Source organism: Syngnathus scovelli, chromosome 5 (assembly GCF_024217435.2).
Source record: "Syngnathus scovelli strain Florida chromosome 5, RoL_Ssco_1.2, whole genome shotgun sequence".
In the NCBI taxonomy this organism is placed as follows: Eukaryota; Metazoa; Chordata; class Actinopteri; order Syngnathiformes; family Syngnathidae; genus Syngnathus; species Syngnathus scovelli.
The window spans coordinates 4663698-4679363 of NC_090851.1; the positions used below are offsets into that span (position 1 = coordinate 4663698).

Sequence of the window (15666 nt, forward strand, 5' to 3'; positions counted from 1 at the left end):
CAGAGTTTGAACAGCTTTATTGAGACAATCAGGCCAGACAAAGATCCTTGGTGGGATCCATCCAGATGGGTTCCCGCAAGCCCAGACATTTTGCCTGTGCCATGAACTCCATCTTCTCGCTGGCGTCCAACTCTCGCTTGGTTTTGCTCGCGACGTAAAGGTCGGTGGTGGTGTGGCTCGCCGCCTTCACATCGAAGCGGAACAGCACGCAGGTCGGGCAGGAGGTGTGGAGGAAGGTGGCGGTGAAAATATAGTTGGGCCCCTTCAGGGTCATGACGTTGCCTTGCCTGGTGGCGTTGAGCATGAATGACTCGCACTTGTCCGCAACGCGATTACGTTGGATGTAGTTGGTGTTGGACGCGATGAAAGTGACACTGTCTCTGGTCTTGAGCGTGTTTTCGTCCACCGATCGGTTCAAACTGCCGCCGATCAAGGCCCATTGTCCTTCCAGGTGGTCGGAAGACATGTCCACCAGAGGCCGAATCAGATTTTCGCAGGCCAGAGGGACGCATGTGGTGCCGGACAGCAAGCAGGCCACGACGACGGCGCACGCCAGGAGAATCATTGCAAAGGAGCGAGGAGGCCGAACCTTCGAGATGTGCACACGGGTCTGTCACAATGACGATGTGTGCAGGGAGGTAGCCCATGGCATCTTTTATACGCACAGCAGCCAGTTCAAACAGAACACAGACAAAGTCCCACTCGCCAAATGATTCACAGAAATCAAACAACGATGACATTCGCTGGTATGACAAATATGAAAGGTCGCTTGCTACTTGTGGAGAAAAAGCCAGACGGACAAGATGTACGAATTGTCTATGATGGAGACACGAAACCAAAAACGTTAAGTCTGCTCACAAGATGACACATCGAAGCAAACCCGTCCGGTGATTTCAAGAGGTAGTCTCTGCATATTGATTGTGTGCTCTTCCTAAAACAATTCGATCAATGCGGGGAAAGTCCAAATTTTACTCAGTGGCGCTGTTTAATAGTGAATGCAGTCATTTCAAAACTTTTGACAATGAAATCAAATCCCAACATGGTTTCTGCAGTATTGTAAAGCATGTACGGAGATTTGGTTAAATACAAAATTCATACTTTGGTAAAAATGTGGTAAATGAGATGGCACAACAGGAATGACACGTTGGTTTTCATAATTGGGAAGAAGGAATATATGCAACTTGCGTGACAAAACCCAAATATGTGGGTGCTGAAAAAAAAACCACCTCGCCATTCCCAAGTCTGTTCAATAATTCATCCACAAAAATCCTAATTAGAAAAATATTCTCTATGAACCACTCGTATCATTTTAAGAAAACACTTGTATTTACATTCAGATGTTTACACATTACAAAGAATTCTACACATTACAAAGAATTCATTTGTGATAAAGCATTTTTCATTTCACTGCATTCAAATGTTGTGGGTGGAGTTTATTGTTACTAACAGAGGTGGGATTTTTTTTAATTGAAAAAAAAAATCCATTGTGGCATGTAGTGTAAAAAATTAGAATAGGAAGGTTTCAGAAAATAACGACAACCAAAATAAAAACGCAACACTTTTTTTGCTCTCATTTTGCATGAAGTGAAGTTGCTTCACAAATTTTGATAACATCTTTAAATAATTATTTGGAATGCAATACAATTAGATTGGGCCTCTAATGTGTCAAATGTCATTGCTTAGTCATCATCTCTTACAATGTCTACACAAACACTATTTGAAATTGATGAACTTACATATTACATTTAATGTTTTTTAGAGGGACCTTCATCGAACCCACAGATACTTTAAAGCAGTAGAAATGATATTTTTTTAATAAACACTACAATGCCATAAGATATTTTATTGATATGTCCTCTTTAAAATACGACAGCTTAAATTACAAAAACACATTTATTTGGCAGTGAATTAAAACTTCAGCTTTTTCAAAAGGACCAGGGACTTAATTGAGTTCAACAGAGTTTAATAACGGCCGTGATTGTAAAACATGAAGTGCACCTCTTTGAGTGGACTTCAGGGCTGCTGTCAGCAGAATCATCATAAAATAAAATAAAGGAAGCATTAATACTTGATGAGATTTAAAAAAAAAAAAAAAAAAAGTGTTGCGTGGGTATTTTTGTTGCCTTTACATGAGCGAGCAGCACAAGCAGACTTTCTTATTGGGCGCCGGCATGGCCTCGGCCCGCATCTCTACGGGACGCGAGTGGTTATCGCTGGCGACGTCATCCTGGATTTCCAGGCCTTTAGGCTGCACCAGGAGGGGCTCCTGCTCGCTCGTGCGTGCCTCAGTCCTGTGGTTGTCCATGGAGTCGCTCAGGGAAACATCCTGGAACCGAGGGGTTGCAATCGGGGCGTCGCCTTGGGCTTTTGGGGACACGTCGGGCGTCGCCGATGCCGGGGTGATCGCGTCTTCCTCGCTGGCATGTGGCGTCTCCGCCGAAGGAGGAGAGAAGGGTTGTGATTGGGAGTAGACCGGCACGGGAGCCACCGAGGCGGCCTCTAGAGGATCGGTTGGTGACGGCAGTAGCGTGGAGGGCGAAGTTTCCGCTGCGATGTCCTCCTCTCTGGTCTCCTCGTGTGTTTTTCTTGCTTGCGCCGCTGCACCAGTTTCATCCTTTTCCAACTCAGTGGAAGCTTCTGGAGCTACTCGCTCCTCCTCCACAGCACCTCCTTCCTTCTTTTGATAGTCTTGTGGTTCAACTTCCTCCTCCTCCTCCTCCTCCTCTTCCTCATCATCATCTTCCGTGATGACGACTCGTTCGGCCCGCATGACCACGATCCCTTCGTCCACCTCGGTGGAGCTTAAGTGGAGAATGTGTTGGCCATGATTCTCGATGACGACGACACTTCCACTCGGGCCGTTTGTGGTGGACTTTTCCAAAGCACTTTGGTGATTTTGTTTAAGACCAGCTTTCAAGTCCCCTTCGCCGTTCATCAGAACAGGGGCTTCGTCATCCCGTAATATTTGCATCGCGGTTGTCCCTGAAGACAAGACTTTGATTAATTTCCATCCCATTGGAGCATTTCATATTAGGGTGGGAAAAGCTCGGGAGTTAATTAGCAAAACAGTCGAGCTGCAACGTTTCCTGATTGCAATTAAAAGGCAGTTTTTGCCAACAGCAGCAATCACAACAATTCATTTCTGTATTAACAACACTAAAAACATGTACAGTGAATGATCTCCATATTAAGTAGATGCGGTTAGAAATGCAGATTGTTCAAGCCCTTCCCCCACTTCATTTTTATTATTAATAATTTACCCACAAGCTGCTAATGTACAGAAATGTTAATAAAATGTCGATATTTGTTGAGCACATGGTGAACATTAGCAATGTGACTATACTGTGACAAATATATTCCAAAAAGGTCAACTGATATTTTACTATGATAGCGGATATTAGAATTGACTACATCCATCTTAATATGAATATACAACTACCTTATATTTCCATAGCCAATAATGAAAGAAAAAATCCGATACAAATGCCACTAAAAACATTAGCTCCACATCTGACTGTCAACGCTTATAATAGTCACCAAAGGTGCTTAAATCTAAACAGTGCACGATTTGTTTTTCTGATAGCACAGTAAACTTTCATCTTAATTAAACAATTGAATTAACACTCCATCTTACCCATATCTCCTGCGTCCATGTTGGCGGCTTCCTGTTGAGTAAAAGGCATACAGGGTTGCTTCACGAAGCTCTAATTTAGAAATATGCACCCCAAAGCTCAAAATCACAACAATTTGCCCTTTGTTGTTTCACTTATATGATTTCATAAAGCATCATCATAAAGCTTAAAGTTCTAAGAGGAACAGTTGCGCGTATGAAACCGAAGAGCAGCCAGCTTTAAAGACCATTAACATTTATTTTTTTTTTGGCATCTTCGAGCTTTTATGACAGGGAAGAACCGAATCGTGGTTGACATTTGCTATCAATTACACTCAATGTGCCCAAGAACAGATTTGTCAATGTCAAATTGATGTAAAGGTCACATATCATAGATGCTTTCATCACAGTGAAATCAAAATAATAGCTTCATGTGATTTTTGTTTTTTTTAAAGAGAGTCAAAATGTGGCAGTACATTTAAAGAAACAAACATCTTAAAATTTTCAGGATCTATATTCAATTTTGGTTTTGCTGGAGTCGAAATGTTTACGCAACTGCTATGCTAACTGCTAGCATTACTATTACTGTAGTTCTAAAAAAACGTACTTTAACAGAAACACAAAATAAAAGTATTCTTTCTGCTTCTACAACTACTGGAGATAATCTTCATGGGGTATTAATCTAGTTTTGTAGGGCTTTTGCCATTTTAGAGTAATTTGAGTGTTGTCCGAAGAACAACATGACCAACTCTCGGTTTAAAATGCCGACATTACTGCATAAGGAGCACGTAGGCTGAAAATGTATTATTCAAGTGACAACGCAAATGTGAGAAAAAGCTTCCTAATGGAAGATGATAGCGAACGCTTGTTTGACACACATTCTAACAGCTTTTGTTCTCAATGTGGGCGTGTTGTGCATGTGTGTGCGTGCGAGTCTCACTGTTTGGTCCTCTGCGATTTGTTCTTTCACATCCTCCACCGCTAACTCCATATTCCGTGATGGCGGCCTACAACGAGAGCGTATCATTTTCTACATTGTAAACACTATAGCGCTGTTAGTTGACCATAAAAATACCATTTTCAAATCATCTTAATGGCACGCTGGCTTGGAGAAAATCATCTCTTTCGTTACTATGGCAACCACAAGTCTACAACAGTGATTCCCAACCGGTTTACCAAAAGCATCTGCCGTGAGAGATCATCACAGGCGTTTCAGGGAATGATCCAGTTTCACTAAATTTCTTTATTAAGTCAAACTATATCTAGGTTTATAAATCTCTCCCAGTAATGTATTGTGACAGGCAGAACAATTAGATGTTCCTCCATGGCAGAAAAGTGCAGCATTTGCACAAAATATTGAAAATGATGATACTGAAATTAATGACTGCCTTCAACACAATTTTGTTACACTTTGACGTGTCATTCCCCAAACATGGCTAACATTACAATTACACATAGGTGGCGCTACTGTGCAAAAAAACCCAAAATACAGTTACAGCTAATTTCAGGGTTTTTTCTAAAACACTGTGAGGTTGTACCTGTGCTTTTCCATTTCCTGAGCGGCCCACGGAGGAGAGTGTGGGGTTTGGGAATCTCGTGAGGATGGGGACAAGGGAGCTCCCTCCATCAGCCACTGATCCCTCAAAGACTTCCTCTGGAGGAACACAGAGAAGAACGTATATTAGAAGAGTACGCAGATCAAGATTGAACTTGGAGCTACCACTTAATTAGCCTCAATGTAAGCTTGCACTTTGTTCTCTCATCTAATTATCGCTGCCACATTCATCTTCATTATTGTTTCCTCACGTGCTGTTCGGCTTCTCTCCTGCTGATCCCCTATCGTCTTTTTTTAAAAAAGATCACTGCCTAACTCTGCATGGCGTCTGCATAATGAAAAAAAAAAAAAAAGGATTTCTCTTCCAAGGCTGTATTGCTTCCTTGGAAAATGATGATACTCCTTATAACACGCCTGCAAATGAGGATTCATCCCCCAACTGACTTCAGCCACCAAGCAAAGACATAATGCAACGTGGAATGAAAGATTGGTGTATACTGGTTTTTCCACACAGCCTCATTTTGTTCTCCATCCGCTTCTTCTCACTCCAAGGGCTAAAACAAGATTGGTTAAAATGGGTCCAATTGACTACTTTGGATAATGAAATCAAATAAGACTGCTTTCATTTCAATTAAACTACAATTGTGTCTGCAAAATTGTCCTGTTTTATCTCGCTGAAACTCATCTCGATTGCACTCTCACCTGAAATCTCAAAATCTCCATAGCGGCCAACATTGGCATGTTTCCAAAAAGTCTGCCCCACTGTTATTGGCAACCTCCCTTTAACTATGATGGTCACAAACCCTTCTCTGTCTTCTCCTGCCGGAGAGGACAAGCTCCTCTGTGTTACCTCGCCTGCCCTCTTCAGCAAGCTGCACGCAGACTAACCTTGGAACATTCCAAGAATGCCGCTGACATCGCTGCATTTTTTTTTTTTTTTTAATGGCAATCAGCTGAGTGACAGATTTAACAAAAGGTAAAATACAAGTTGTCGATAAATCCGGCCTCTTTTGACTGCGGCGCTGTTGTTGACACAAACGCTGTCTCAAAGATAAGACGAATTAGCTCATTAAAAATTAAAGCGTCCTTCAACTTAGTTTTATTGCGACAATAAAGAACGGATGGACATAAATAATGATAAGCGACCCGCTACATCTGCATGCACAGAGCAAACGTTGAGGAATGCGCCCAAGGCAGCGTAACACGGTGGAGTAGGAAACGAGAACGTCGATGTGGAAATGTTGTGAAAACAATGGAGGTGCACAGAGTGGAAACACGGCCATGAGAGCTGAGAGCTTGAAAGTGTGCGAAAAAGGAAACAGACAGGGAAGGCTATCGGCTCTCAAACAAGCCACAATGAGTCTAGTGAGAAAAGTGTGAGTCAGGCGAGACATCTGAAAAGATCCCGCGACGGTGTCAGACCTTGAGCTGCTGCAGTCGGAGTTTTTCATCCTCCATCTCTCTCTTGGCTCGTTCCTGCTCCTCCTGCAGCCGCCGTTTCTCCTGGAGACGGCACGTAAGAAAGAAATTAAACTGAAGCCATAATTGAGAGATTAATCGATTCATTTTCCCCGTTAATTAATTAATCAGGTGTTCAAGCAATGTGTGCAAAAATTGGCCAGCAGGAAATAACCGTGCTGTTGCAGTAACAAATACATTTTATTTACATTGGACAATTGTAAGCTTTTAGGATACTTCTAATTTGCTAGCACATTTATTAATTATTTAAAAAGATTTATTTGGAGCAACTTAACCAGTCCAGAACAGAATGTATTGGACTTTGGATGTTCCACTATGTTTCTCAACAAGGCCACTGTCGATCCCAATATCAACAACGCTTCAGTTTGCGAAGCTCGGTGCAGCCTGGTGTTGTTTTCCACCTCTTTTGAATTATGGATGAGCAACAAACAGCTCTTCTCTGTGGACTCACAGCGATGGCCTCCAGTCGCTGTTGGTACTTCTCCGCCTCGTCCATTCTGGCACCTGTGACACAGACAACGACGGGTGAAAAGGTTAAAGACCACCGCCGTGTGTGATTTGGTTCACTGGGTCAGGAGATTGGAATGTGGTTATTTTTTGTTGTTGTCTGTAAAGTCTTTACAACGATGCTGAAAATATTCTTGGCATATCAATTCATTTTATAAAAATGTCATCCTACGGGGTTTGTTAAATCTTTGTACAAAACAAAAATATAAGAGCCTTACATGGCAGCATTGTTATTTCTACTAAATACCTTGGAAAGTGTCGAAAAAGAAACTTCACGCATCGCTGTAGCTAACAGTGACAGTGCCTAATTTGCATATAACCTTTTAAACAAGCTTGCACTTAACCAAAGGAAAGATCTAACCCATCCCTAGTTTTGTTCCATTATTACATTCACTACTTGCAGAAAGGCCAAACTCATCCCTCATTTTCACATTACTTGTCTCACGACGGAAATAAGTTACTCACGTAAAAGGCTAAAACAACAAAACAAAAACGCGTGGATGGTCAAGCTCGAGTACCAATGCTTTGAATTTGAGATGAACAAAGTGATCAATTAGTTGATTGGTATGAATTCGGTCTTAAATTGAATGTTGACTATGTAGCGACAAGGCAGAGTGCACTACTGGCTACAACCAGCAGAGGCGCTGTTGTGTCTTAATTAGTTTCAACTCGACATTAGCGATGAGTCAGCTATTGGCAACTCCAACATCCAGATTTTCTTTTTACTTTTTGAGTTATGTTGTTTTAAAAGTGACCATTTAACCAAAATAAGAATTAATGATTGTCAATGTACTCACATAATTCCTAAAATGAGTGTGCTTACTTCCTCTCTGCTGTTTCTTTTGTAATAAGTATTACACATTCCTAGCGTGAGCTCTTCCATCTTTTATGTCTCGGGGCAAATGTATTATTTCATCAAAGTGATAAATCTTTGGGCCTCTGGGATCGTTGATTATCATGGTGAGAAGCACATCCAGGAAAGCACCTGAAGGAATCCTACAGTCCCCTACGGCAACAGGAAGGAAAAGCTACTACATTGGGCAAGTGTGAGATGAAGAATTGTAGATCTACTTTATATAGTCTATAAACAACACACAACAAAAGGAAGGCGAAATCATATCTTCTATGACTGACTGGACGAGAATCTCACACCTCATAAGGTTCCAAATAGCAGGCAGATTCAAGCAAGCTGAGCCAATTGGCAGCTTTGATGGAGAAATCTTGAGGGAGATCCCTGAAGACCACCACACCAAGGCTGATAATTAGATGAAATACAGGAAGGATAGAGCTGACATGGTCAAAAGTTGGGAACGGTGAGATGGTTAGAGAGAGAAGATGAAGGGAAGAAGGAGATGATAACTAAAGTCTGCTTCTATTAGGATCCTCATCATGACGAGGTAAATTGCGGTCAAGCAGCTGCTCAGCTTTAAGGAGAGTTCGAAAAACTTTCGAAAGAGAGAGGTGATGACATAAGCCCGTTGTTAGTGGGTCACAAAAGGTAAAAATATCAGACTGCAGGAAGAACATGATACCGCTTATCTGGTGCAGGGTCAGGTAAAGTACAAATATTAGTCAGTGGGAATAAACACTGATAAAAACAAAGAAAAAAGTGGCTGCCTTTTCAAAATAAAAGAGGAAATCGAGGTCATTGGGGCTGGAGATGTGCTTTTCCTCAACTTGCTTAAAGACAATTCTTCAGGTTATCTTCTGAAGCCCGGAAGGAAGACTTTTTAAGACCTTTTAAGAATATTTTCATTTGTGACCCAGATTATGACTTTATTGAAAGGTCTGGGACTAACTAATTTATTGACGCGTTCCTTTTTCTCTTAGCCTCATGAAATCTTAACGGTATGCAACGTGAAAAGGGGGAAGAAAAAAAAACGACCAAGTGCTTCTGTCATTTGCCATCATGGCTTCATTGCACACATTCCTCTTGCTCCTCAACCCAAAATGTATATTTTTGCCTTCAGTGTATGCATGCTTGCTTATTTAAGAAAGTATATTTGCATAGTTGGAGGAGGGTGAGGGGGGGGGGGTGACTATATCCTGGGTGTGGTGACATTGACTCAGTGAGAACAGATGGAAGAACAGCAGGGCGTCAAGAACAAAAGACTTCAAAGATTTTAGTTAATATCAACTTTCCATTTGAGGATCTAAAATAAACCCAATTTTTGCATTAGAATATTTCTTTTTTTAATCAAAATACAGAAACACAGAGTGCTGTGCTCCAAGTCAGGACACAGTTGCATATCTTTCTGGTGAGGTTTAGGTCACGGGGCAGCTTTTACATGATTGGGAGGTGCGGAGCATGAAAACTGCTGCTCAGGCCATTTTGGAGTCCAGGCTTTACTGAGCTGGCTTGACAAAGCCTGGTTGATACCGAAGCGACTTTTGCCAAGTCCTGCAAAGAACTGATCGACACCAGCATTGATGATCAAATTCTGGTTTTCAAAATCGAGAGCCATTGTTTACCTTACTATTTTCCAAACATTCTGACTTTAGTCTCTCAAGAGTCATTCTCTGAACTCTTACATACATTCTTGCATATTCATTTGGATTTAATAAGATGTGCAAACATTACCCGTCGCTTGGAGAGACGAGCGTCCCTGAATAATATTGCTTTTTGGTGGTCTATCTTTACACATCTCAACTTTTATTAATATTACATCAAAGCCATTATCACCAACACAGCAAACTATTTTATCAGCAAATGATCAAAACACAAGTTGATGAGGTTTAATCAGATAATTGAGGCAGATTTAAATGACTAAAACAGATTTACAGGAATTGATAATGATCTGTCACGATATCACATTTCTCTGTAGTTTTAAACGGCAATTTTGTTATGCGCCAAAAAAAGGTCCTCAAGGCTTTGCGACTTGCGTAAACAAAATGGAAACGTCTCGGACTACAGCAATGACAAAATAACAACTCAGGAATAGAATGAAAACAATCGGGCTATCAAAAAAAAAAATTAAAGTTCATCTAAAGTCCTTCCAAGTTGTTTTACAAATAAATAAATAAAGAGACAGGGTCTTTCAAGGCCACTGTAAACGCTACATATCCTTCCACCCTTGTGTTTGGGAAGAGGAAGTGCACAAACACCAACGTCATTCAGAAACTTGGCAACGACGTGCAATCGCAGTGACCCCGATCCTTGAACCTGAACATCCTCTGATTTCGATTTTGTCAAAAGGAAAGCCAGACTCGGATGGCCATACGGCAACATGGATTCCTTGAGAGAGGCATGGGAAAAAAAATCAAAGAGGTTCTCACTTGCTATCATAGGAGCACGAGAATTATGTTTATGAGAACCCGGAGAAGATTTGGAAGAAAGTTTGGTTGTGGATTTGTCAATCCAACCCAAAGATGATTGACACGGCACTTCACTTCTTTTTTTTTTATTTTTTTTTAAAGTGTCTCTATCTTGGCCGCTAAATAGCAGCCGGTCTGGCTGCGCTTCTGATCACGAACCATGTCAAAATGTCCAGCTGCCGCCCCCGTTCAAAAAGATGAAGTGTGGAAGGATTTGGCTGAGGAAAATCAATTTCACAGCATCTGAGCTGAGGAGTCGATGTGAAGCGACAGCACGGCGATGCTTTTGTACAGAAGCTTGTCAGCCGCCCATCAAATCAGCCAACATATTAATACGCTCATCTTAGATGTACAGTATATAGTCATATTGGAAACAATTTACGAAAAATAATCCTCTGCGCATTTCAAATGAGGCTAGCGACAGTAATTGTGATTAACACGCTGTAAAATCCCTTCTGCGTTGTTGCGTCAGTTTAAGCGAATGTTATTTCCAAGGAAGCTTCTATTTTGAACATAGCAGTCAGGTAGTTTCTATAGAGACGCCATTTCAGGCCATCTTTCTGCACATATTAATAAAATATTTTTAAATAGATTTTTGTGAAAGATGTAAAATACATTAAAGGCTTTATATGTGGACACTAACGAGTAAAATATTGACGATTCATTAACATGATTGTAAACAAGTCCAAACAGATTGATTGGTGCCATATACCTTATGTGCACATGCAAAAAAAAACAACATTTGGGCTTGTGCAAAATTGAAGCAGTGTTTCCTGTATACTGAATTAAAAGTCCTTACTTGTGCTTTCCAATGTTTTGGAATTCATGAATTCTGGCGTTACGGCTTTATCTCCTAAACTTGGTGTACAGACAGTTGAGGCTTGTATGATAAGCGGGTGAACAGCGGCTTTTAAATGCGAGGAGGAACTCTGCGTGTGTGTGTGTGTGTGTGTTGGTTGTTCCGCTTTGCCAACGAATGCGGATTACAAGCTCGTCGTATTTTCACGGGCACACAGACAGCGTGACTGAAGGAAAATCTGTCTGGAAATGCTGACTGAAGGTCATGATGATAGTTCACCTCCCATCCATGATTGTTACAAACCATGAAAGACAGAAGGGAGGAAAGACATGGGGATAGAAGAAAAAAAAAATCTAGAAGGAATGAATGAGGGTGGACGTGATGCAATGATGTATTCACGGGGGCTTGGCGGCAACTGTTCTGACAAGTCCCGACAAGGTAGCCGAAGATGTGACACAAACATGGCGTCACCTATTTTCGCAAAATGCGCTTGCCCGCACATGTACGCACAACCATGAGAGAAACGTGACAATGACAGGACCAGAATTTCTCTCCAAAAAATTGCTTTAAACTGAAATACCCAGACACAGAGAAATCACATCTATTGTTTAATGATTAATCAGGATTTATATTAGGGAATTCTGTCAATATTATAGAAATGATCATTGAACATTTGTGACAGATTTTTATTTTATTTTTTAATCAAATTTTTTTCTGCTCCCAACGTGCTTTGTAGCTCATTAATCATCACTCAAGGAATTCAAATAATTCTAATTGTAGACTAGACAGGGTGTATAATGCGGGCCATTATTTTGGGAGGTAGTCGTTTGCTTGCTTTGTATGTGCAGGATTAGTGTGTGTGTGTGTGTGTGTCTGTCAAACAGGTTTAGAGAGGAATGCAGTGCTAGTGTAATCTGCCCTGGGCTCACTTTCACTATTGTCATTACATCAAAAGCCCATAGCCCTGTACGCCAAAGGCAACAAACCATTACAGACACAAAAGTATAAAAGGAAAATTTCATTTCAATTCATTGTCAATCAATTCCACACAATCCAGTTGTCTCGTGATTACAGTTGGAGGATGTCCGTCGGGATCCGATAAGGACGTCCAAAAGCGGTACTTTCTACATTTCTTTCATAGTCAGGTCACCTTGCTACCGAGACAGTCAAATATTTAACTTTCCTCCTTCCCAATTATCAGTGAGGATAAACAAAGCGACATTACGGCCATCTTTGAACAATTTGAAGACTCCAAACAAGTTCTCACCTTCACAACCATCCAACATGTCCTTACAATCTAATATTTGTCTGCTTGATCAATACATTACTGATGGTAGCGAAGGAAGGTCAAGAGGATCGGGGATTGGGAACAACTGATAGTCAACAGAAGAGTGTTGAGTGTTTTTTTTTTTTTCTGTCCTCTACTTGGACAGAACTTGTGAGACTTTAAATCAACAGATCATTGCAATTAAAGTGCAGTGTCCTCACAGAGTACGAATGAAAGGATTGATCACATTTGAATGTGCCGTACAAATAGAATGTCAGAAACACATTAGAATGCTTCATTTTCTCTCATTTTATAGGCAAGTACAATCTTGCTATTTTTAAATGAAATCCACACTGAAAAACCATTAGCGATTCCTGGAAATCAAGCTCCGGCATTGTTTGTTCTGTCATCTGTACACAATTGGGGGCATTGACCCCGTGCTTAGTAACAGTGTTTCCAGGTGAACCAACTTTGTGTATGACACTGAAGAATGTAAAAATGTCAGATGCTTGAAATCAAATTGCCTTCAACGTTCCCCCAATACTTCACTTCCATTTTTTTTCCCCATTTGCATTTGTATGATAGGTAAGAACAATGAAATCTTACTAATTTAACATTAAACAACATTTGTTCTACTATCATGACTTATTCTTCATATAAGGTTGACTTTTTTTTTTTTTTGGTTGACTATTGGGTGTAAACACAACAAATGCTTACAGCTTGGTTTTCAGGTTACACTTTTAGAGCTGGTAATGGGGAAAGGAATGAGAAAGTCCAATACGACATTAACTTTAGATGGAGTGCAGGGATAGATGCGGCAGGAGCAATGCTGCAGTGAAACTGTGAAAATCTATTTGTCAACCAAGTTGACAAGATAGTGGAAAGATTTAATCTCTCCTGGTAAATTCTTCATTGCAACTTTGTTTCCTGATGTTTCTTTTCAGACTCAAAACATATAGCCAAATTATTTTTGGCTATATGTTTTTTTTTCCTCAAACAAAACACAATGGACTACAATACATTTAAATACATTATAAAGGAACTAATGATAAAGAACACTGCATAAATGAATTCTAACATGAACAAAAGAAATCTTTTCCAAGAAATTATTGATGCGCTTGATGCTAATTAAACTAGCATAAACCGTTTGACACAGGTAACCACACAAAATGGCTGACATAGGGGAGTATAAAATGGACTCAGACAAAAATATGCTTCACATGTACATTTCTAAAGGGACAAGAGTGAACCACACCAGGTAAAATTTGTGTCAAATAGGTCAAAATACACAGAGGAATAAGTTGACCTAGTTTGAGAACCGCAGAGACAAACAAATACCTATTTTCAATAGTTTCAACAGAAAACTTTTCAGAAAATGGGAACGTTAGCAAACAAGTATCCTAGCGTAAACCAAAACCAATCCCTAAGGTTGAAATAAAACCAGTTTGCGCTCACATAATGGGTATGAATCACAAATATTTCCTGTCTGGGCAGCGGGTGAGTATTGATTTGTATGAAGTGAGACAACATTTGTCAGTTTGCCTTATTGAAAAAAGACCAAAAGTCTGCAATAAAAAAAAAAGAGCACTGACTGCAACTATAATAAATGCAAGTATTTAACTCCTCCTGTCTAACAAGAGATTTAATCAATACGACATCTGCAGATATCCATCAGCATTAATATAAAACCTATAACCTGATGGAGCGCTCCCTCAGGATAGCGCCAAGGCTAATAGCAAACAAACAACCTTTAGTTTCTAGTACAAATCCTGGAACCGTCTTAACATTTCTGTCCTAAAAGCAGAAAAAAAGTAGTGACTTGTGGACAAGCAGTGCAAAGTTCCTCCGAAGCCACGTGATAAATTTTGGTATCACAAATCATTTACAGCACCTCAGCCATGGTCGTTTCACTTTAGTAAAAACCTTGAACGGTCCGTGTCAGCAGCTGTAGTTCAATTTGTGTTTTTGTTAGAACACGAACAGGCTGAGTGGTAAACTTACGGGGTTGCAAATCATCCGAAGATTCTGTTCTTTGGATCCAGTGGTATTATTTCCCATGCACAACGTGGAGTTGACTACTTGATAATTCACTGTCGCAAAAACTATGCTTGTTAACAAGGCTTCAAAAGGAAAGTCTTTCCTGTGAGTCAAATTATACCAGCAGTGAGCTGCACCGCCTTTCGGAAAAGGCCTGGAGACCCTTCCGTCTTGAGCCTGACAGAAGAAGCGGCATTTGAAGAACTCCTGCTGGGATCTTTGTTTGTGAATCAGCATGCAAAGTAGTGTTTGTTTGATGGATTGCTCAAATGAAGTTCCTTACAAAGAAACCTCCAAACTAAGAATAGCTGTGGTTGCAAGGATGTTGCCATTAAGTAGGCCTCCGTGAGTCATAAAAACATGAAAACCAATATGTGGTTAATATGAACAATCTTACATGCAAGTGTTTAATACACAAGTGACACAATTGTAATATTTTTTCCCCATCGTTGACCTCAAGTGGCACAATTCATATATGCTCATATAGAAAAATATACATCAGCCTTCACTACTTCATTAGTGACCCAGAAGTACATTTAAAGACAAAATAAAACGGTCAGAGGCAACTTAAAAGTGCCAAAAGACAGCCCAGCTAATTAAACTACTACATCATGAAACATAGCCTGTAGACCTGAACTTTATTACTTGTAAAAGTGTTCAAAAGGTAAACTTAAACGGTTCCTGATGGTTCCAGAAAAAAAAAAAAAAAATCTGGCTACCGTAAAACTCTTCTGAATCACTTGAGTGCAACTCACGTTAGAAAACAAAAGTTACATTCAAATCCCTGTTCAGGTCCAACAAGTTAATTTAAGAGCTGTTGAGCTTGTCCAACTAAACTGGGCTCGTTTCCAGCAGCATGGACCGCTTTCAAAACTTGTCAACACAGCACTGACAGAAACATTCGGGAAATAAATACAGCAAAGTACGTAGACTCACCTGGGGCTGGCTTGATAAAGTCCAACTGAGCGTGGAGTTTTAAAAAAAACAAGAAATACGCGGAAATAACCAAATAAATGGTCGCTGCAGTAGTTCGAGTTTTAAAAAAAAGTTTCCCGAGCACCTGAGCGAGTTGCGCTCTTAATACATTTCGCGCACTC

The 15666-nt window shown here is 40.4% G+C and overlaps 1 protein-coding gene across 2 annotated transcripts in view; it reads right to left on the reverse strand.

Moving 5' to 3' along the window:
* The window catches only part of palm3 (paralemmin 3), a 15881-nt gene continuing 215 nt past the window's right edge, over nt 1-15666 (reverse strand). The window contains exons 1-7 of one of the 2 annotated variants that reach the window (XM_049719705.2): nt 15506-15646; nt 7096-7148; nt 6588-6668; nt 5149-5264; nt 4551-4617; nt 3635-3665; nt 1-2982 (exon numbers count right to left, since the gene is read on the reverse strand). In XM_049719705.2, coding sequence (XP_049575662.1) covers nt 2126-2982; nt 3635-3665; nt 4551-4617; nt 5149-5264; nt 6588-6668; nt 7096-7140 — 1197 coding nt within the window. In that variant the 5' untranslated portion in view covers nt 7141-7148; nt 15506-15646 and the 3' untranslated portion in view covers nt 1-2125. Of the gene's footprint in view, nt 2983-3634; nt 3666-4550; nt 4618-5148; nt 5265-6587; nt 6669-7095; nt 7149-15505; nt 15647-15666 lie in introns of those variants that run through there. The other variant, XM_049719706.1, reaches the window with a different exon arrangement.